This window comes from Anopheles maculipalpis, chromosome 3RL, assembly GCF_943734695.1.
Source record: "Anopheles maculipalpis chromosome 3RL, idAnoMacuDA_375_x, whole genome shotgun sequence".
Lineage (NCBI taxonomy): Eukaryota > Metazoa > Arthropoda > Insecta > Diptera > Culicidae > Anopheles > Anopheles maculipalpis.
Genome location: NC_064872.1, coordinates 6,983,541 through 7,007,448, shown reverse-complemented (window position 1 = coordinate 7,007,448; position 23,908 = coordinate 6,983,541). Strand labels below are relative to the sequence as shown.

The following is a 23,908-nucleotide window of genomic DNA, read 5'->3' as shown; positions in this document are numbered from 1 at the left end:
CGAAATAAGTTTTACAGCCTGAAACGTATGCTAAACGTAAATCATTCTTTCAATTATTTTTATGATTTTGAAATATGTTTTCTTAATTATTATATTTTTTTATATAACAATACGGCACTGGACCGTCATAATTAATTATAAATAAAATATTTTTTTTATAAAAATATTAGATTTAGTTAAGAACTAACTAAAATATTACTTTAAGTTACGCATTTTACAGAAAACAGGCATATTGATTTTGAGCAGAAAATCACAAATGTTCAAGCAATACACTAACCCTAGTTAGGCTCAACAATGAAACAATTAATTTGAGAAGCAGGATTATTGCTTCTCGCCTTCACTTCAGATTTCCTTCACTTACGTTTCAACCGTTCCGAATGGCCAATATTATGATAGGTTCGTTAATACTAATTAATGATCACATTTCACCGTTCGCCAATGAGCGCTTGAGCGAGCACAACTGAGCCAATCATCTGCGACTCATCTGTGGGCCACGTAATACCATTTGCAAAACTTCATCCGGGAAAACTCCTCCCCGTGGTGCTTCCACCGAAAATACCATCATGAACGAACGAACCTGTTCATCCGACTCTGATCGATCGAAAGTATTTGATTAAATTAACATTTAGAGATGAGCCGGGTTGGCCACCGAAAACCATTGGCAATAAAGCAAATAAAGCTGCTCATTAGATGGATTGTGTTTTTCCTGATAGCGAATGGGAATCGGTGCAAGGATTAATAGAGGAAAATGCTTTCCAATCATGAGTTGCTTTGTGGGTTTCTTCGATGCATTGCGATGCGACAGCAAGAAACATAATTGATATCAATTTCTTTCGATAACATCATCACACACATAGACGTGTATAGATATGCAATTTTCAACGATGTTGAAGAAAAGGAAATCAACAAAGCAAAACTGGGAATGCACAGGAAGCTTCAAATAATGTGTGTTTGTGTGTTGGCATTGCCACATGTTGCAGTTTTTGTCCTTCGCTCGATATGTTTCCTATTTGCAACAGCCTTCCCCGGCTGTTAGGACATTCTATGTTGGCATTGAACCAACCACGCTCAGCCGACAGCTTGGATGTGTCCCAAGAGATCAAGAGGACGGGCCAGCTTGTTGAGTCCGGTGGGTGGCAATTTATTCTCCAACCAGTCACACACCCGATGTGCTTTATCGCGTATCAATCGGGTCAGTAGTATGCCAAGCAATCAATTCCATTGCGTAATGAAGTGACGTGTTTGTGTAGTGTGTGCGACGAGGTCAAGGAAATCGATTTAAAAACAGATCCTTCACATATTGCTAAGCGTATTTTAGAGTAGCTGTGAACAAGTTATTCCACAAATAGTTTAAGAAGAAAAAAAAAATCATTTAAACATCTATATTTAATTGAGGATAATTTTTTTTTAAATATTGCCATTGGTTCCAACAAACCTTGGTGGTCCGCCCGGGATGCCATCGATAAGGCCTACGTTTGGTGGGGGTGGTGGAGGCGGTAGGAGATCATTATGTGCTGGACATCGATAAAGGCTGCCCTCCGAGTCAGCGCCATATTATTTGCGGCGATACGAGCGTAAAGATTCATGGCGCCATCGATGACGAAGAATTAAAGCATTTGGTTTTTATTACACATTTTTGTATGTTTTATTTTGGTTTAGTTTTAGGAGCCAAAGATGCAAAAGTCAAAGAGAAAAGAAGCAGAAAACGCAAAGATGAAAATCGTTCATCAGAAATTTTGCCCAAAATGGTTAGGAAAGTGTAAGTATCTTTGTGTGTAATTTTGTTATGATGATGCTACATTATTTTATGTGAAACATTATATTACAAAAGATACATTCAATAGTTATAAATTGAAGTTTATACATGAAAATAATATTGATTATCAGGATACAATGGATTATCGTAGACATTTATTCAGAAAAAAATGTCAGAGTCACAGTTATAAATAAAAGCGACTACAAATTAGTAAAAATATAAATAATTACAATAAATACAATGTATATGAAAAATAAATAGAAAACATTTTTGTTTATTCTATCACAGTGACCTTTGGGAATTTTTTTCATTTAATAAATACAATATTGAGACAATTTTGAAGCTAATTTTTAATTTATTAGATAAAATACAAGCATTTCTGGGAGTTCTGAAGTAGGATAATTGTATCGTTTTACTTTCAGAAGAAATTGTTGCTTGAAATAAGAGTTGATGTATTTAAACACGAAAACTATAGGCAAAAATACTTTGTACAAGAGCTATGAAATTTAAAACACAAAAAAGAAGAAGTAAAAGAGTTAAATTTAAAATCCAATTAATACTAATTCAACAACTACAAATTTACACGCAAAGTCAACATGGAGTGTAATTTCTAGTCTGATTGGTCCCAGAATTTTTGCTCCACTTTTCGACTAAATCATCATTTAATTAGACTAAAACCATCAAACAACTACGCTGGACTGGTTTCACCCTTCTCTTCCTACTTTTGCTACCCTTGATATCCCATCTCTTTCTCTTGCTCTCGCTCTATCTTACAATTCCCACTGGAATCTTTGAATAAATAATTCGATTTTCATTCCGCTATCTATTTCCTGTGGCGAACATCAGCTCAAAAGCTGAAATCCTTTCATTCCCTAACACACTGTTGACATTTCGATAGTGAAAATCACTGTGTGTCTCTCGCGCTTGTCCTCTGCCGGGCTCGATATCGACAAGCACCAATCACACCTACACACGCTCATGTCATGTCACTTTTGGCACACTGGACCTAGAAGTCCAGGATGACGATGGCTCGCTTGCTTGCGTGGATAAGCCCGGAAGCAGCTTCATGGGAACGGTCGACGCCAGCAACCCCAATGACAGGTTAGTATTATCTTTCAATTAGTGCTAAAACGTTACCAATTTTCCACCCACGTCCCGCATCCCGGCGACCCCGGTCTCGTCGGTTTCCTGGGCACAAAGATGGAAACGTAATGCGCAAAATACGTTTCGGATCCATCCGGGCAATTCGATTCAGCTCACCTCGAATGACGCGATCGATTGGTGGCACTACTGACGACTGATAAACGATCGGGCTTAGGTTTCAACCCGCCGAGGATGCACTTTAGCGCACTGGCACACGTATTCTATTCGAAACCAGGGCCCGAGATTGAGTGGGCGATGCTTTTAACTTCACAACTCGCCAGTCTTGAACGCTCGCGTGTGTTGCTGCGCTGGGTTCAAAAGTTGAGTAAATCTATTTAACAGCAATGTTAGGGGATGCTGCTGCTTCAAAAGTTGTTGGTAGCATTTCTATTCACAACGTCAACGGTACCGTCGAGTGATGAGCGCCGATAGGTTAAACTTGGCAGCTTGTCTAAGGATTAATTTCACGCTTCATTAGACTGCTTCCTTTTCGGATCGGGTCATGAATTTTACAGCAGTTTGCCGAAGTGCTTGATTTGGGAAAACTAAATAGATCTATTTCATCATATTAGGCAAGAGCATGCATACTCCGAAAAGAATTGAATAGATTTTTTGTCAATCCTTAAGTAAAGTCAAAAATATTGTAAATAATTATGGTAACTTTTGTGCTCTTCAGTACATCATTTCAACATGTGGGGAATAAAATGGGCTTATGATTATCATCCTTTTTGGTTTTGCTGGTTAAAATCCAAGCGAGTAAATGTTAAACTATTGTTAAAGTGACATTTTGAGTGTCCTAATTTACATAAGGTTCAAACTACACATTCAAACTAGCTAATCTTCGTATGATCTTATCTTTGATCGATTAAATAGAAACTGTTCTTTTTATCGTAAATGATTCTTGATGCATCTCTAGTAAGACAAATAACGAATCAAAGCTAATAATTTCTGATACCGATATGCGCGGGCTTTATACAAGCGCTCTGTACTTCCATTCCATCCCATATGCGTACTCTCTCAATTCGTTTCGCTTTGGTACGCATGCACTTTCTAGATTGGCTCATTTTTCACGCTATAAGCCTAGCCTGTCGTAAGGCCCAATTTCCATCCCGAGCAGCAATCATCCATTGCAAAAGCACGGTGCGTAAAACAGTGAACTACTTCTATCGTTCGTTCCGTCCTTAAAGATGCTGCTAAACCAACCGGCCGGAAGCAAATAGTCCTAGTTTTCGGCTTTTATGTCTCCCCAGTTCGCGCTCGAATGAAACGAAGTACGTAAACTGTAATCCAAACGACCCGGACTTTATCCTTGGATCCTCTATGCCGTGGAGACACAGGCTTTAAACTGCCTTGCTGCTGGCCTTGGCACTACGAACAGTTGACGGCCGACGCATTTGTAGAGAACTCTCATTTAACGAGAGAGTGTATGTGTGTGAGGTTTTGTGACATATAAAACACGAAATGTCACAAATGCAGTCAGGCAGGCTGACACAACACACTCACACACGTCTGTTTGGCGAAGAAAATATACTTCACTCGAGAAACACGGACAGCAAAACGACCCTCCCGAGTGTTGTTATGGTAAGCTGTTGTAGCTTTTGCATAAAAGGTTTCACCCGTTTACCGAAAGAGACTGTCTTTTGTAATACACGAGTACCTTGGGTGGGATTTGTGCGAGGGAATGCGGCTTCTCTCACCGTAGTGTACTGCAGACAGAATGTGTGTAGTATGATGGCACACTTTTATGGGTAAAGCGGGAAAGCATCCAGCAAAAACATCATAATTGTTTGACAGCGTGCATTTTTGTACCAGTAGCAGTTGGAAAAATAATAAACACGCTACATGTAACAATAAAATGAAATTTTCTTCTTAAAATTGCATAAAACACCAGGCGCCTCCATCATCTGATAACTTTAGCAAACAGCAGCTTAGAAAATTTCCAGAATGTTTCTATTGCTGCTAAATCGGGCGTGCGATGCTCAACACATCTAACCTTCAACTCTTTTGCCCGAAGAAAAGCAACGAGTTTGTCTGGGTATGCGGTATCAAGTTTATTCACTTTTCCACTATACACCGGGAAGTGTACATGAATCCGCCTGGATGTTCTATCGATACAAAATACCAACCCTCCATGTAAGGTTGAGTGTATATGTGGGTAATAAAAAGGGCTTTAGTCATTCGGTTAGAATTATGTCGGGAGGAAGATTATTTGTTTGCTTCAACAATAATGCAATTCTCCCACCCGTTTCTATCCAATCGACTATTGTGTCTCAGTATGATGTGTGAGGTAAAGAAGTGGAAAACAATACAATGCGAGCTCTTCCAGCATCGGGAATGGAAAAATGGTATGAAATTACAGCGCTTTCCGTTCTGCACACATGACTCACACATGGCAAATGGTGTATTTCTTGGGAGCAGAAAACGAATAATACGAAACGTACCAACAAAGGGAATTTGTACATTGGATTTAATGAGAAATGAACATCGGGAAAAAATGGGAAGTTTAAAGTACTGACATCATTCTAAACACAATACACCGAGATACATACACTGGAAAGTAATGGGAACGAATTCTTACACAGACAGAGACAGAGAGTTGTAGAGAGAAACGTTTAGGTATTGTAAAATATCATTCAAGAAATCTTCTACGGTTCGCTAACAACAAGGGGGAAAGGATACAGCAACAAACACAAACACCGAAAGGCGAAAAGGTTCGACGAATAAAATGTGTTATCTTGTGTCGCAAAGTTGGAAATTATGATTGTTTTTCACTGTTTGTTTGTGTATGTTTCGGTGAAGGTCATTTTTGAGCAGTGCGGATGTACAATCCGAGGTTACAATTCAACACCAACCTACCTTGGACCCTCTAACCGTACTGCTTCGTCCTCGGCCGGCAGCCAGGAACCACCGTAACGCTTGCTGTCACCGGCACCGGGCAGTGTTGCGCTGCTTCCTATAATTAATCCCACCGCACCACCACCTCCAGCTCCTCCACCACCTACCGGTCCACCGCCACCGGTCACACCCGTATTGCCGCTGTTCGATAAAAAAGAGGTCGGTTTTCGGCGAAAGTACGAGCTTTCCATGTCGTCATCGTACTGCTGCAGGATGGATTTCGCTATCGGACCGGAATTGATGTACCTGCAGTTGGGAGAAGAAAACAAAACGCCATTAGAGAAGAGCGGTTTTGAGAGTCGATGCTGGGAAAAGTGACTGTGGAAAGATGGTATCGCGCTGCCAACTGGAACAACAGTTGAAACTTTGCCATGCTGTGCCGCAGGCTGTGCCAAGGCTGCCAGGAGCTTTAATTTACTGTCTTCTGTGCGGTGTTATGGTGCTGGAAAGGATGGGATCTTAATTTGGAAGAAAGAATCAAGGATCACTTTCTTGAGAGAAAGAGCAAAGGGTTTTTATTATAGTTCAGGCAACGATAAAGCCCTTTGACCGGTACTTAAGGACTTCGCTAACGTTGACTACTTTTTTGCGTGTTTTGGATTGAGTTCTATTGGCATTAGAAAATTATAGTTGCGTCTAAAATTGCCTCAACAGAAATGTTAAAAAGTTTGGCAAAACACTTCACATTCGAAAAATTTTAAATGCGTCATTAGCGTTTTAGTAGCAAACATTAGACTTGAAATTAAGTTTGTTGCTAGTCGAAAAGTATTTCAATGTAACACTCTTAAACAACGTTACCAAGAACGGTTACATCACATTAAAGCACGCCTCCCAACTAGGTCAAACGCGTATTTTCATTTAAATTAATTCGTTCACAGTACAACGCACCCACCCGTAGTTGATTGAGGCGAACTTCAAAGTACGTGCCGCGCAACCGTGCAGTGTTCGGCAAGCTTGAATGAATTAAAATTTCACACCTGCAGCAACCAGTTTCAGCACGAACGATCGACGTGAAGCTATTCGAAGCAATCCCAAAACCCAACGGCCACGAGTACGATAGCGACGATGATTGTAATTTGTGTGCTGCATAATAATCATTCCCTTTTGTCACGAGTTCCAGTTGTCTTTAGTCGGGTGCTGGGTGGAAAAGTTTTCGTGCCTTGGCCCATTGCCAGAAAAAAGAAAACCCAATCCGTTGTTTAAATGATCTACCGATGATGGGTCTGTCCTGCTGCTGTTGCTGCTGATGCATCAGCAAATCCTACTGGCACCTAATCATGAGTTGTTGCTTGAATTCCATTAGTATTTCGGCAACCCGAATCAGTTCCGAACCAAGTTTGACCTCCGTTTGGACCCTCGCAAAAAAAGGAAACGTGAATCGAATGTTCCAACAACGACATTTTGCAAACCCTTACCAATGTCCAGTGAACTCTTCACGTACCGTTTGCAGCTGATGATCATGAATATGAGATTCGAAAAATTGCCATCTGCTCAGGGTTGGCCTTCTCTTCGTGATTCGTTACCTGTGTTATACTCCGAGTCACCACATAAAGCAACAGCTGTCCGGCCGGATTTCATCTTTAGGATTTAGGTTTACCTTTAATAGTGGTTCCGAGAACGGAACGACTCCAAAAAACGACTACAAAAAAGGTGCTGCCATCAGTCTCTTAAAAAACCGAAATGGAGGAAAAAATATTCACCAAAACCCCCCGATTCATGCCGGATGGGTTCAAGCGAACTGTGGCCCCTTTCGGTTTGATGGGAAGATGGGTCACATTCTGTTATTCATTTTTCGCTCAGCTTGAATTATCATAAAAAAGTATATTTTATGCATGTACCGGCACTTTTACCTTCTGCCGACGGGTACGGGTGCAAAAGCAAGGATTAGGAGTACGTTGCGAGTGTGTGTTAGTGTACGGAATTTTCATCATTTCTCGTGCCGGAGCATCTTACGCGCAGAATGGGATGCGAACTCATACTTCCGTGACAAATATTTCATCGTTTATGTGTGCCCTTGATGCTGGTAGAGCCGTCGAAAGCGGGACGGGCCAAGCCGTCCGTTTCACAGGCAGTGTGTAAAGGTGTAACGGAAAAGGCGTTTTGAATTGAATTAGCCCGGCTAAGATGAGATTACCCCGTATGGAAGCCATAGAAATAACGGATGAAAGAATCATGTTTGCATGTACTTTTCTTTTTGGAGCAGCAAGAACCTTTCGGTTGTTTGTGTCCCAGGGCTGGTTTGTGAAGAAGTTTTGGTTTTTTTTAGAAGCGTAGAAAGGTGCAAAGGATGTACGGGTGGCAGTGGATTACCTCGTTACTATGGCGGGTGTTAATAATGCTTTTGTATGGGTTTTTGTTTTGCAACGATTGCTCTATAGTGTGAGAGGGACATTCATGAAGGTTCAGACGGCGAGTGATTTGCATAGATTGAAGTTATTTATTTTAAATGGATGCCTTTCTGAATTCTAGCGAATAACGCCATAGAGACGATTTAAATGAGAAATGTGCAAAAGGGCGTTGCGATGAATGTTATGATTTTTAGAATCAATTTCCCGTTTGAATTGTTTTTTCTCTTACTTAGATAGTTTTTGTAGAAAAAAGGAATTATGCAGTGATTTAAACAAACGTTTCTTTACGAAAATTTTTTTGAATAAGTGTAAAATGATTGCCAACAGAAGATTAAAACACTAAAATTCTTTTTTGATACAAAAATGCGAAACGAATTGCCTACATTCGAATCAAACACAAACAAACGAGAAAAAGTAAAAAGAGTTTCAACAGAACTAGATTTTAATGTCCTTTGAACGATCATATTTATTTTCTCAACACAAAGACGAGTAAAAACAGGATAAAATATACGCTTAGGTTGCTTGAAAGATTTTTTAAAGATAGATCATCAAATCATAGAGATCAGGTTTGGAACGATTTTATCTCCAGAACCGCACATAAAAATAAAAATTTCTTATGAAATATGTGCGTTAAAGTTCAGCAGAATAAATGATTCAATTGCAATACAAAATGTGCATACTATCTGGAAAAATAAAAATCAATCCCATAGCATACCATAAATCAAAATTAAAATTTGAATAAAACAAGCACAACAAACGTGTTTTATTGCAAATACAAAAGACGCATAACATGGTACTAGTTGTTACAATGAAAATATCCTCTCGAACATCGACTAACGCTGGCCCGATTACTCGACTGCGTACCAAAAATCAATACCTTTTCAAATCCCTTGATCAAATGTGTGCTATTGCAAACAAAATTTAATGCTTTTGTGCTATCTGCGATCGAAGTCCCGCAACTACCTGCCACCGAGAGACCGAGAACGATGCGATGGACTATTGGCACATACCAAACATGTTTCACCGTACGCAGAACCGTTCCAAAGTACACCATCGTACCAATGACCCATTTTCCTGCACAACAAAGTTCACACATGTGAGTAGCGAAAACATTTTACTGCAACATCACAATCCTTACCAATGGTCTGTGTTTACCAATGCCAACCGCCGACCATCGATTGTGTTTTTGTCTCTATTCATACTCGTTACCACTGTGACAACGGTGCAGAAGAAGCAAGCAAGCCTTCACCTAGATAATTTGGTCGAAGTAGCAAAAGCATCCAAGGACATGTGAGCTTGCCATCGCAAAAACCACCATTTGGATGAGGACAGCTAGCAGGACCAGGATGGCACCACACTGTTTAGTGACAATCCTGGTTGGCGTGCGAGTTATCTCATGTTCAGGCATCCCCAGTCTGTCCGAACCACCACAACCAATGGTCAATGGACATGTTTTTCCGATCGACCAGAAAGACCCAGCACCGTGTCTCCCATCCCCGAGAGCTGCGTACCATTAACTGAATCAAGCTGAGAAACGTGCACAGCATCATCGACAGGCAGGCATCCGTGGCACTTGGTGGATGCAGTGTCGGTGTGTGAAGTTTGTGGGACAAAATTCCCTGTTGATGTTATCACCCGAATAATGGTCGAGTGAGTGAGTGACAAAGATATGGAGCAGATTTAGAGGGTAATGCACACTGGCTTTCTTCGTTTTCAGCATGCAATGTGTACGTACAGTGCACGACGATGCCAACGGCCGCTGTCGACGGTTTTTGCAATTTATGATTTCACCAACTTCGCTACCTATTGAACTTCAATTTATCTTCCTTGGCTTTCATCCAAAACCGTTCCCGTACGGGTTTTGCAGCAGCTGACCCGAATACCTCCGATTGCCGAGAGTTGCGGCGAAAGTTTTCTCTTTTTTCCTTAAGTGCACTTTCCCGACGGCATGACCTGGTCATCCAACGCAACCCATTAGAGTTTCGTGAACAGCGGGTTGGAAGCTAGGGAGGGTGAAGATGTAACAAGGCTGTTCCATGAACGCAACCCAAGAGCGCTATTAATAGCCAACGCTCCGGAGCATAGTGCGGCGCTATTACTGTGCTGACTTGCTCGTCACGACGATGGTCATCCCGACCCAGGTCCCGAACATTCAACCGACTAGGACTTTGCCGTGAAATGAGTGTGCATAATTCAAACGGTAATGAATAAAAATTACCCAACGTCACAAACTTACGAACGTTCGCGTCAGCGTCTGCCTGCTTACACATTGCTCCCGTGTTTTTGGAGGTCAGCCGTGAGATGGTTACGTGGCGCGCAGCATTCATAATGAAGAGTTATATTGATCTTGGCCTGATGGAGAAGCCACCGGTGCCAAGTTAAACGCAACGACTTTTTTTATGGTCCGTTGTCAGTCTTTTGGTTGAAAGTTAGTGTTGATTAAAATTCAGCAAGAAGTGCTGCGTTTGTGGTCAGAATGTAAAGAGTTTCGTACGAAACGTAAACGAAAGTTTGTAGACATAAATAATGGAAATTATATCGCAACTTTCAGGGCGACTAAATAATGGCGATGATGATGCTGTGGAGCGTTTTAATTTCTGGGTAGCTTGAACCTGATTGGTGTGATGTTTCTTGCTCAGAATATTACTGTTGGTACTAGAAACGTTAGAATTGAGGCATTTTAAAATTTATTATACGCCTAAAAGTATGCAAGTAACAACTTCACTCAAAAAGTAAAGCTATCTTCATAACAGTGACAAGAAAAAGACGATTTTTAGAAATGGAAACTGCTATGATAACGTAAAAACGGCAATATTAGTTTCTTTTAGACATTTTTTAACCTGACTAATAACTGAATATTTTAAAAGTTAAAGAAAAAATTGAAAACTTAAATAAAGTACAATTTTTTATAGCGAATGCCAAGTTACGAAGGAAAACAACGATTTTCTAACTGCGCATATGTTATTAACTTACCTAGGATAACGTTGCATCGGCGCATAATCTGCGAGGTTTTCGTCGGAGGGCGCCCGACGTCCAACACAAACGCCCAGGAACGATTGGGGTGCATTGCGACCGGACCAGCAGCCAAAAAATCGCTCACGCCTTGGCTGCTCTATTGAGTTGAGCTGTCGATCCGTCAGGCAGTACTGTGGGCAGTAAGAGAGGAAGAAAACAAAATTAGTTCCTTATGTTTTTGAAAACAATGTAAAGCTAGCATTTGAAGCATCTTTTTTAAGGTGTCCATATGGCATGATTCGCACAAATATTAGCCTCTTACTACGCTTCTCTTCCAAGTAACACTGCGAACACCAGTCTCTTCAGATATCAATAGCTTCAATTTCGGTTTTGTCCATTCTATGTACACCAACACAGCGAATAAAAAAAAAAAAAAACACTAACGAAATCGCCATAAAGCTTCTCGCTGTCAAACATTGTTGACATTTTCCATTTCCAGCTGCACACACAAACCAACACCAACTTGTTTGATTTGTTTGCACTGGTTTTGAAGTATTATGTAGCGTGGCATCGAGAATTGGGAAATCGAGCACCGAAAGTTCCATGTACGCGGGATCAATTCCATGGTGAATGCATAGATGGGGGCAAAAATTCAATCAACGCCATCCGCGACGGTTGCGAAAATTTGATTCCAGTACGAGGCATCAGAACGAGAGGGTGGCTCGCTTTGGGTGGCGATCACATTACGCGCAGTGTTGTGTGCGGGAATAGGAATTTTGAGTAGAAATTGAATAAAATTGGAAATCAGTGTACAAATTGTAAGATGGATTTTCCTTCTTTGCGTAGCTGCTAGAGGCAATCAACAGCAAACAAGACGTTCAAAAAGAATAATATAGGTGAAATATTTGACTCAAAACATGAAGAACTTGCTTCTGCCATTTTTTAAAAGGTTAAAACATTAGGTGTAGAATTTGAAAATGCCTCATAAAGATTGACGAAAGACTTTCAACCACAATGCGTTGGCTGTCAAAACATGGGCTCACTTACTCAAGTAGCTGAATACTCTTCAAACTTCAACTAATTGGTTGAATATTTTACGACTTTATTTGGCAGCACATTAAAACACAACCAACAGAAACCGTCAAAGGAAAGGACTTCGGGGCCATGAATAAGTAATCTACACTCCTTCCATTAAGCCTTCAGGCCACGAAATGTGTCATTTGTACCACCGGAACATACGCTAAACATATTTCCATAATACAACACACATACTCGCCCAACACCAAACCCTCCGATTCGCCGTCAGAAGTACCATTCCAAAATTCTTTGGTGAATTCCTCACCTCACAGTTGATGACGGAAAGGCACACGATTTTCGAGGCAAAAGTTTCGTCGCTATCAAATTGTTATGTCAAAGTCCCTCGCCCTCACATCTCGGCACACCTGAAAGGCACGGCGAGATGAAACATGATGCGATAGGCACAAAGTTCTCGAACCAATGTACGCACCCGCAAACACAAACACAGCCTGAACGGTTGGTTGGATAACGTTGTTGGTGTGAGCAAATTTTCACCTCCAACCGTGGACGTTGTGGACTTCACTCCTTTAACGTTCCCCGAAGCTCATCAATCACGCAACAAGCGTTTCGATTGAGAAATGATCAAGGTGGAATGGGACAGAACGAGAGGGAGAGAGAAGGAAGCATGGCCATGGCCACAAAACCCAGAACCGCGCGCTGTTTGCAGGATGCGCCCAATCACTCAAATCGTGTAGCTGGTTTGTTCCGGTAATCTGCAGAAATCTTCAAACAATCAAACCTTTACCGACGTCCTGTGCGACGTCCTGGGAGACGCTTCTATCCGTCGTGGGGAATCGGAGTCGCGCTGTCGATGATTAATGGCTGCGTAACGCTGTGAAGCTTGAGGGATGCTATTAATTTCCCAGAGGCAAAGCAGGACACGCAGCTTGACACGATATGATCTTTGGGTGTACTTGTGTGCCCAACCGCCAGGATACGCATGTTTCGACGCAACTTGGTTTGATTGAGGGACAGAGCGAAGGCAAACTTTTTCGCCAAATTCATTGTCAACTTAAGTTCTCGTTGTGCCTTATGCTTATGTATGTGTGAGCGTGCAGACGCTTTCATTAGTGTTGGAGTTTGGTCAAGGGTTCTTTTTTCTTCTCGTTTGAAAGATTCATCCTAGCACGAATGACTACTCTTGGTAACGACACTTGGAAATGCTCTTTCCCAACGTTCGTTTCTAGCGTTGAACCAACCAAGAAGAAGTGGCTATTATCGCGTACAGACGAACGAAACTGGTGGCCCATTTAAAGTTGTTTGCTTTTTTTCCACCACTCCCGCAATCAATTATGGTTCAACATGATTTTCAAAATTTTCCACAAACACCCTCAAACCGTACCATGCTACCTCATCTTCATCCTCGAAACGAACCTTTTGCACCTCAAACTCCTCAAACGGGCAGCCAAAAGGGAAAACTTTAGTGTCAACGATAAAGTATCTCCTGGTCCTTCCGACCCACCCCCGAGGGCGAACCTTTTGCCCGCTCGCTCATTTTGCATAATTGCGCATAATGGCGGCCAGCGACCATTGATGGCTGCTCGACGGCCGAGCACTGTAAGCCCACAGACAGCAAGCCGCGTGGGCGACAATTTTTCGACTCTAACGTAGCATTCTCATTAAAGAGCGTTCCAACGTTTTAGAGGTGATGGAGCTTTCAGCCTTAAAAAGGCTCCCAAAGCGACCACCATCCTCCCGGTCAACCATATTGAGCCAAAGGGGAGGCCCGAATGAATGCTAATGCAATATACTTTGGTGTACTGGGTATAAACTTCTTGTGAAAAAAGCTCGCGCTTTGTATCAGATTTTCCCATTGCAGCACTCCACAAAACCGGAAGTTGGCTTAGCACAATATCGCACACAAGGGGAATAGGTCGACAAACGAAGATGGGTAATCGAATTAAGTTTGCTAAGAAAATGCGATGGAGAAAATTTCCCTGCGGAACCGTTAGAGCAGCTCGAGTTTTTTTTTACCATTTTCATTTACCATATCCTTACCTGTTCGCGTATGTCTCCCTTGGAGTAGACGGGAGCCCTCGAGCAGGGTCCCGTCTCAAATGGCCGTCCCTTCTTTCTGCCCATATTTTCATCTTCGGAATCGTAACTGCGGGCCGCAAAATTTACCTTCGCCTGCAAGTGGAAAGGACAGAAGATTCCCATTGATTGGTTTACTATAGTACTTGGAGCAAAACATTTCACTCATTTTAAAAGAAAATTTCAAAAGAGATTAACGAAATGCAATAAATGGTAAAATACTCGAAAAAGTTTCCCCTTGTAAAATTTATTCCTCTCTATACGAAAAACGCCAAAATGTATGCAGTACGCAGTACTAGCCTTTAAGATTCCTCTATGTTTTTCAGTCATAAGTCAATAACCGAAAATTGAATTGAAAAAGATTCCTCTATGTTTTTCAGTCATAAGTCAATAACCGAAAATGGTTGGATTGGTTAGTAACAAACATAGCTAAAGTTTGAATAAAAACCCCCTCCTTCCTCCTCACGAGCACTGGCCAGCGGTAGATCAATATCGATACAATAAGGTCGAAATGTAACCCTCATCCTTTGGAACATTAAATGTCAATCTCACAGTGCTGCACACAAATTATTTTATTGAGGGATCTTCTCGAGTCTTTTACCATTTATGACAATCGTGATTTTTGACCAAAATGCCTTAAGCTATGCAATTTGGAAGACAATTCATAAAAATATAAGCCTTGAATGAGTGTTATTTGATACATTATCTTGAATAGCTAAACTAAACTTAATTGCAAATTCCTGCTTGATTATGATTTCGGTCATTCAATAAAATCTAATTTCACCTACCTGCGATGATGTGTCGATATTTCCCAGGGACGAAGCGTGATGAAGACCTGTCAAAAAAAAAAAAGAGATAGAAATTGTTAACCAGAAATCAACACACAATATCGTAATCAACTCTACGCGCACCCAGTACAGAAATCAAACCATAGGATTCACATTTCGAATCAATATACTCGATAACAAGCTACCGAAAACACAGCAAACGACATCATTAGAAAGCAGAAACAGAAACGATGTTCGTTCGTAGCAAAAACACCATTCCTTCCAAATCGAAAATGCTCTGCTTCGAATCTGTTTCCATTGCCTGGTAAGCTATTCGATAGGCTTGTTCACTACATCCAGGCAGATCTCTAATGGTGTACGCTACGCTGCTGCACGGCCGTACCATTCGGACGTTCGGAACACGAAAGTTTAGCAGCAAAATATAAGCTCCACCTAGCTTTACCGCATCTGCAGCCCATTTAGGCTATTTGTTTCGGAGACAATAAATACATGTTTTTCGTAGACGGTTTGCCGTTACTTCCAGGAAAACAACATGGCGCGATCCGGATACGCTGGGCCACCACGCCGTTTGTACGTTTGTTTTGGTGTTATGGGGACAGATAATGTGAAATCGAGACACCATTTTGGGATATTCTTTTCCACCAAGAAAACAGCGTACGGTAGCAGAAAATGGAGAAAAAAGATGGCCACCTTTGAAGTGCACAGGTGCAGATTTGTATGTTTTTATTTATTGCAAAGTGCCCTCTAAAAGCAAAACGCCCACAGGTTCGGCATTATTTTGTAAGAAACCATGTATCGAAGGCATAGCAACCGTGCCGGGGCTTGTATTAGCCGTTGCCGGTTTCCACAGTAACACATCCGCTGTGCGTTGATACCTTTCAACACCTAACTTCTGATACACTTAGTACTTTGGGCGAGGAGAACGAAAAAAAGCTTTCAACGCGCTTTTGATTCCATCCGGCGGGGATTGTACCATCGGAAATCGTTGTAAAACAATGTATTTTATGTTAAGAGAGATAAGAGCAGGTAATGATATCTTATCCTACTGCATTACTGTTTCGTGGTAGAGGATTTTTTTTCTCGTCCACAAGCGATAGTAGAGCGAGGGATGCATTTGAGAGCTTTCTTTATGCAATGTAGACACACACACTCATACGACATGGAACGTTTCCTCAGGTGTGTGTCGTCGGTGTGTGTGTGTTTGAATCACATAACGGAGGACACAATTCGGAGAAGCAATTTCGCCGTGTCGCACGTACGTATTTCACAGCTTGCGTGCTCTCAAACAGACAGTCACGTACCGGTCGTAATCCTCCAGCTAAACGAGACGTATTACGTATGAAAACGACAATTTCCCGCTGTACGCTTATCCGTTCTTCCGCTTGTACCCTCGGACAGTCCACTCCTACAGGACACGTGTAGCATACACACACCGGGCGATTCATTTCACTCAGGCAAGACATGAGAAAAAGAAGAGGTAATATAGGTCTACTTCTGTTTCCTTCCATACTCCACATTTTTTGCCTGTATGTGTGTGTGTGTGTGTGTCCCACATCACATAAATGGTATATCGGGGTGTATATTTACAAACAAACACAGCACAATATAACACGCGGAAAAACGTGGCTGTGCGTGACCGGAAAATTCGATTAAGCTCACTAATCGAACGAACTGTGTGTGAAGCTTTGTTAGGTGGCTTGGGATGCTGACTGTTTAGTTTTTCTTGGCTGGTAGTTTTAGATAAAAAAAAACACACACACACACAAATCAGGGAAAAGAGTAGAGCAGATTAACAAAGTGATATCGAAAGGGATGAAATTGAGCAAAGGTATCACATGCACACACACACGTACAGGTTACAGCACTGGTTGAGGAGGGTTTGGAAGTCTTTTTTCCTGGGAATAGATAACTCAAATTACGTGGCCGAGAGGTTTCGTTTCTTTGTAGAGAAATATCTCTTAATGAAAAGACAGACATATGTCAATCCAGTGCATTGTGATGTATGAAGTAGAGCTGGGAATACGCGATGAAGAGAACCTGACTTAAGGATCCCAAAATTAGTTTCTCCAAATTGTAGATTATTGCCGAAGTAATATCACACATTAACATCTAAGTGGCGATCCGATGGTAAGGTTCTGGGGTTTAAATCCGATCCGGACCATTTTCTGATGAGAATTCGATGGCTGACAATGTTAAGCCAAGTAGGTCGTTAAACCGAGAGAGAGAGAGAGAGAGAGAGAGAGAGAGAGAGAGAGAGAGAGAGAAAACGAGCGCGCGGTACGGCACCACACACCACAAGTACTCTGTTCAATTTGTAGACTTGGACATTGACATGCATCCAGTTCAAATGAAGTTCTCCAGCAGGCCACTTAAACTAATTATTCCTAGTTTCTTCTGATCACACTACAATGGAAAAACTTCCATCGATCTTCTCTCGTCAAATTATTGATTGTAATCGCAAAAGCACACAATTGTCCCTCCAGTGTCGAAATGTTTTTATTTGCAAATGAAAACAGAAGATAAGAGCTACCGTTTCTTCTCTTACGAGGGACTTCAAGAATATATCAACACACCCACAATATCTACAATCGGGCAAGTAATTTAATTTACTTCCCGAGCGCGCTTGAATGTCTTGGGAACGGTTTGAAAGCATTTCAGCGTTTCGTTTAAGCAACCACACAAAGAAGGGAACACTTCTACCGGAAGAAAGATCGAAAAAAACATGTGAGAAAGAACGAAAACATCCATTACTTTAACCCGGAAATTGTCGTTCTCCGGGCTGGTCGTGATTGGTCAAGGAAAACTGAACCACCAACGTGCCAGTTCGTACTATGAAATGGCGTTTGGTTTTTTCTTGTTTCGTTGTCACCACTTCCGCACCGGCCACGACTACCGAATCGGTTCAGAATTCGTTTTGGTCAGCTCATGATTGAAAGAAAACTTTCCATCTCAAGACCCATCATTCAGTGTCCGTGTTTTTCTTTTGTTGTTTGTTTTCTTTTCAATTTTAAAAAGAAAATAAATAGTGCAAAAAACCAAACGGAATTTCAACCAAAAGACGGATGATGAGAGCAAGGAGAAGAAAATTAAAAATCGATAAGCTGTTTGGTGTCTTGAGGATGTTCGATAAAACCTTGCGCGTACACACTGGGCCAGCACATTCGAAAAGGAGGAGAACTTTCTTCATCAGGTTCGTTATCGTCGTTAGACATTATCGTCACTTTCAAGCACTATTTCTTGAAGGTAATATGAATTCCTTACGGTGCTTTCCTTTGTGCATCTTAGTGCAGAAAAGAAGTATCTCGTTGTTGTTATTTTGTCCCACTAGAAAAGCGCTTTAACGAAGCATGCTTGAAGCTGACTGTTTGGTAATCAATATTATAGAATTTACCAGAATAGTGTATAACATAGCGAAAACTATAAAGAATACATAGAAGAGAGCGACAAACAACAAAAAAGCTTGAAAAACAGATGACAAGCTTGAATGGAACAAAGGAAAGAGAGCTTTTGATCCGCTTGAAGTCAGCACTTTTTGTTTTCCCATAGCAGGTCTAAAGCAATGCACAGGAAAACCAAAACAAACTTGAAAAAAATCGAAAAATCCTTGTGCCTGTACAGAAAACGGACTATCTAATAACGTAGTTTCAATTAGTTGAGCAAGTCTATTTTTGGCCAGCATGACTTTGAAAGTCTTTAAGCAGAGAAGAAGTAAATAAGATGGATGATTTTTGAATAAAAAATAGAAAATAGAATAGAAATCAGCCTACAGCTCATACTTCTACAATAAACGTATAAAAATACCTCAGAATACTAAGCATAACAGTGATAAATATAGAAAACAGGAACGCTGTACAAAAACAAAGTAACTAAGATGGATGACCAGTAACGAGAAGAAGCAAAAACTATGCTTCCTTTCGAAAAAAAGAATAAAAGCAAAGAGGACATGAAAAAGCAACAACTTCCTACCGATATTATTTCCACAGTGTGTTCACCGTTCCCGCCACACAATCCTGCCCCAGTTGTGATCGATCAAAATGACGATGATTGCGCTACTTTATCCGTTCCGCCATGTTCAGTGACCCACAGTTTCCGGTTGTTGTTTTATGTTCGCTTTTGTAGAGCGAGTAAAATAGTTTCGAGGATTAGCATCGGCGTTCGTGCTACACACCGAAAGCCCCCCAAACCGTGCTCGTAGTGAGTGGGTTTGGCTTTTCTTGCTCTATGTAAACAGTGCTTTTCCCAGCTTTTTCCGAGGAGTTTTGCGCACCCTACCCGGTGGAAGAAGGATTACTGAAGGCGCTTAATTTTGAAACAGTTTACGAAGGTAGCCTCCGGGAACGAGCGATACAAGTAAAGCACCTTCCCGTTCAAACCATCCCGTCGCTGGGCTTCCGGTCGCATCTGTTCAAGCAACAACCGTGCACACTGGAAGAGTTTCAGCAGCTTTTCCTCGTACAATGCTTCCTTGGTTGGAGTGCTGTTGTACGGGCGATTGCCGACCTCGTGCAGTATGTCCTCATCGCTAGCAATACCATAGCTGGCGGGAAGATTCGAAGTGGGCCCATCATCAGCTACCCGGGCAGCCCGTCCATAGCGTACCAGCGAAAGCTTACGTTCGCCGTTGGCTTGGAACTCCTCGACGGTGGAAATCCTATCAGTGAGCACAAGCACGTGTAGCAGCAGCTCGGTTGAGTTCTCTTTCATCAATTGCAGCAACCGTCTTACCGTGCCACCGTTTCGGCTGACGATAAAGACGTGCTGGACTTGGTGCAGGCGCGCTAGGGCGATTGCACACTGAAGTAGTACGTCCCGGGTAGGTTGCGCCGGGCAGCACTGATCGTCACCGTTGGTGAAGGGATCCGGACGTTGGAGAGGGATGGTTTCACAGGCAGCTAGCTGACGGGTTGCTAGGAGTGAACGCCAAAAGCACTTCGGTATGTACCAGGGCAGCAGGTCGGCCGGTGACGGAAGCGCTCGGTGGAAAATGTCTTTCAATGTAACACTAACAATTTGAGCCTGTTCTTCCTCCATATTTTCTCGCCGGAGCGCGTTGGTGTTGATTTTGACGTTTTTTGGTTGACACGATAAAATGGCTAGCAACGGTTACTATTGCTTTCTCTCAGGGAAAGCATCGCTTGTTGTGGTGAAGTACCATGGTTACAGTAACGGACTTCACAATCTCAATACAGGTTCTTCATAGAAAAAAAAAAAAAATACAAATGATGCAAACAGCTAGAATTAAATGCATTTGTGCAATGTGCAATCATAATGCGAAAGACGCCTCAACAACGTTCGCCGCGAATGGAACTCTAATTGAAAACCATCGATTTTGGCATTTTCAATGGTTGCTTGTTATGAAATTATTATCCTCCCAAGCACTACGAAATTGTACACGTACGTGTGCGTGTGAGTGTCCCAATTTTCCCCACACTGGTTCCCTGTGAAGTAATCAAACTGTGCTGGTTCGATGCACGCCACATGCTTCTAAAGGGGCGGGTGTAAACGCAAATATTAATACATTCAAATTGCTGCTGCCTCACATCGTATGTACGCATCGTTGTGATGTGCAAGCTGTCGCACCGGATTCGACGAACATGCAATTATCGGGTACATCATCGTTCAAACACACGGTATAGCAAGGTTTGTAGGGTAATGGTGTAATATAGGAGATGCAGGTGAAATAAAGAGGTGTGTTGGACGAAGCCGAAGGACTGTTGAGGAACCTTATTGCGTGCTTACATTGTATATTTGGTTAAAATTGTGGATTTGGATTTGCATTTTAAAGTTAATTTTTAGTAAAGTTTTCTGTATGAAAATGAGATGGCAGTTTGTTTTTCAGGGTAAGGCGTCAAGTTTAATTTAACAAAAACATTAAAAAAATAAATAAAAAAGGAACCACTCAGAAAGGGAAATTAAATGCAATATTTTTTATTATTGATTGACTGTACAAGTGTTCTCTCACTTTGGTAATTCAGGTTCTTTTAAAAAATACAATTCCTAAAGGTATGCAAAACGTAGCCAAGAATAGATTTATTTGCTTCAAATACAATTTAAAATGAACGTATTTTTATTCAGGAATAGGAAGGGGTTCAATATTGGAAAGCATGACAAATTCATTTAAGATAATCATTTTTTTCATGAAGTTTAAGCTTGCAGTCTTGGAGTCAAAACGGTTTTCTTGATCCCCGCCTTATAATAAGTTAAAAATGGCTTAAAGTCGATTTTTTTCCACATGAAAATTTTACTGTAAACCATCGTCCTTTTTGTGCCCCAAAGATCCACTTTACCACGTAGGTAGGAGCTGGATTATTTTCCATTATTGATTATTTCTTCAAATTTCCTGCATTTTGCGATTGCTGATTTGATCTTCCATCTATGGCTAAAGCTTCAACCGTATCCGAATGACACATGCACCACACATCTGATTGCTTTACTCAGCTTTCATTTCCCGCGTATCATCCGGTCCCATGCTCCTGGATGAATAATTACATTCCACATCGGAATGAACCGCTAAATTGCACGCTTTATTTGCGCTTCTACTTTGTGCGGGTTAATTTAAGGCCAACGGCAGTGGTTGGTTGGAGCACGGTGACAGAAAACAAGCCGTAACAAAAAAATACTGCTTTCCTACGCTCACAGATCCACGCTAGATCGATTCGACTGTTGGACGTGTTTGCCGGCAATGCAAACAGCGTGGTGAAAGAGGTGGAACTTCCTTCCTAACATAATTTACCAACATTCAACCTAGAATCTGTGCGTGTGTGTGTGTGTGTGTGGGTGGGTGTGCTGTTTCGTGATGAAGTGTGGACGTGCCTGGGAACGCATACGATTCGCCCATCGCCTAGTGATTGCGAAATTTCGATACCGAGTGCAGTGTTTGTGTGAAATTCAAATAACACCCTAAACAACACCACCAAAGCACGCGAGGTCAAGAGAGAATCCTCGAAAGGGACGTGAGAATGTGAGTGTGTTTGGTAGTTCCACAGAAAATCAACCTTATTGGCCACTCTACTCGCACGTTTCGGGTAGAAAATCCCGCGAGACCTGGCAACGAAGCTGATGATTTTGTTCCACTTTCTAGCTGACGTACGTACGTAGCAACATCATTAAAAAAGTCATTCTGCAGCGCAAAGTTACTCATGGGGGAAAAAACGGGGTAATAACAGGGGAAGCGAACTCAGGCTGTTAATATAATAAAATAAGTATATTTTCAGCTTTACTCAAATGAAATTTTCCCACCACGATTCACACACTCATCATCTCCAAACTGTATGTCGTAACGAGAGACACAAACACACACACACACACTCCAAGCACTGCTCGCGACAGTTTCGTTCGGGAAGACGTTTTAATTTCGCTTGATGGTTTAGCGAAGTTTGAGGACGCGCTCTATCTACGTTCCGACTGAAAACCTGTCCGGAACGAAATTATAAACTTTTGATCGTTCAACCGCGACGTACGACGAGGCGTAAATTTGATGCAAAGTACCGGCTGGCATCCTGGGCGGATAGTCATTAGGGGCTGAGGTTGGTTTCTAATTATTATTATTTAGCAGCTTTCTGTGTAAGTAAGCTCATTGCTTAGTGAAGATAAACGAAAACTCTGCTATCGTAAACTGAGAGCATTTGTTTAGCGGATGAAAGTGGTCAAAATAATAAAAAAATACATTTTCACAATGTATTCAAACACATCGTCTGAGGAATTTGAACGCCAAATATTGTAAATACATTGATCTACTTCTAACAGTTTCAGGTAGATGGAGGCGCCCAGTACTTGAAAATTCAGAAAGAAATGCTTTGACAACATAATGAAGAAAGTAATTTTAGTTATGCAGAAGTTGAGTTCAAACCAATGAAACTTTGTTATATTACCAAGTAAAGGATGGTTCTATTTTTGCCCAAAGTTGTATTGAGGTGAATTAGTTTTCAAAAAATAGAAGACAAGCTTGCATGTTTTAAACATCAGTTCGTCATAACGATCAAATGAATGAATGCAAAGGTCTCCCTTTCCCGTTCAACATTTCAAATAACTCTTTATTTTACTAGATCATGTAAAATATGAATTTTTACCAAAGTTTTTTAGAATCAAAGCCAAAGTGATAGTGCATCACAAACATAATTAACATAAATGTACATTTTTCATCCTTCGCAAAACCAAATCTAGCACCATTTCCCATAGCTGAGGCGAGCGTGTTGGTTAGGAAAATTGAATTCCAAAAAAGATCTATTGATTTTTCTTTCCCCAAAGATGCATCCAAAACTGTGCCGTTGGGAAATGCGCTTTTCTTGCTACTTGGCTTCGCATCGCATAAATCCTTCGCTTGCTGCAATCCTGCAAGCTACAAATCCGGCCACAACATCTGTCTCTGGTTCATGGAGCCCTGTGGCCGCCAACCATTACGCCATTGTGTTCGAAAGCAATTTATATGTTTTTTTTTTTTCTGCAGCGAGCAGCAGATAGAGAAAAGAGTAACGGTTTCGTTGCACAATATGTTGTACCTTATGGGGATACGAGCTTCCCGAGATTCCAGCGTAACAACCTCGTATATTGTGCGGTGCGGAGAAAAACACCTTTCTACTTTTTTGCCGGTTTTTTTTTTTTTTGGTGCTCTCGCTTTCCATTGAAGCTAACGATCGGAAATGTATTACTTTCTTTCCCACAATATCCATTTGAAAGAAACGAATGCAAAAGCTGAACGATTTCAGTTTCCTCTGAGCCACCGGCTGATTTACTTTGCGTGTTTTGGTTCATTTGGTTTTTTTTGTTTCTTTGTTGGTCAATTTGAAAATATAAAAGCACTCGTTCTTTACACCATAAGCCGCCTGGAAACGGCCATTCTGTTATGAAACTTTCACCCTCGCTTTCCCTCTCTTTCTTTCTTCCGCTAGATTTAACTAGCACTTGAACGTAAA

At 41.4% G+C, this 23,908-nt stretch overlaps 2 protein-coding genes across 3 annotated transcripts in view; both read right to left on the bottom strand.

Moving 5' to 3' along the window:
- The window catches only part of LOC126564560 (probable cytochrome P450 6a14), a 282,624-nt gene that overhangs the window by 186,016 nt on the left and 72,700 nt on the right, over positions 1-23,908 (bottom strand). The gene's annotated exons all lie outside the window — the stretch shown is intronic.
- LOC126563742 (uncharacterized) overlaps positions 1-23,908 on the bottom strand; it is a 66,968-nt gene that overhangs the window by 21,604 nt on the left and 21,456 nt on the right. For both annotated transcript variants that reach the window (XM_050220439.1, XM_050220440.1), the window contains exons 2-6: positions 14,997-15,043; positions 14,173-14,304; positions 11,116-11,288; positions 5,756-6,040; positions 1,436-1,531 (exon numbers count right to left, since the gene is read on the bottom strand). In XM_050220439.1, the coding sequence (XP_050076396.1) occupies positions 1,436-1,531; positions 5,756-6,040; positions 11,116-11,288; positions 14,173-14,304; positions 14,997-15,043 (733 nt within the window). The remainder of the gene's footprint in view (positions 1-1,435; positions 1,532-5,755; positions 6,041-11,115; positions 11,289-14,172; positions 14,305-14,996; positions 15,044-23,908) is intronic.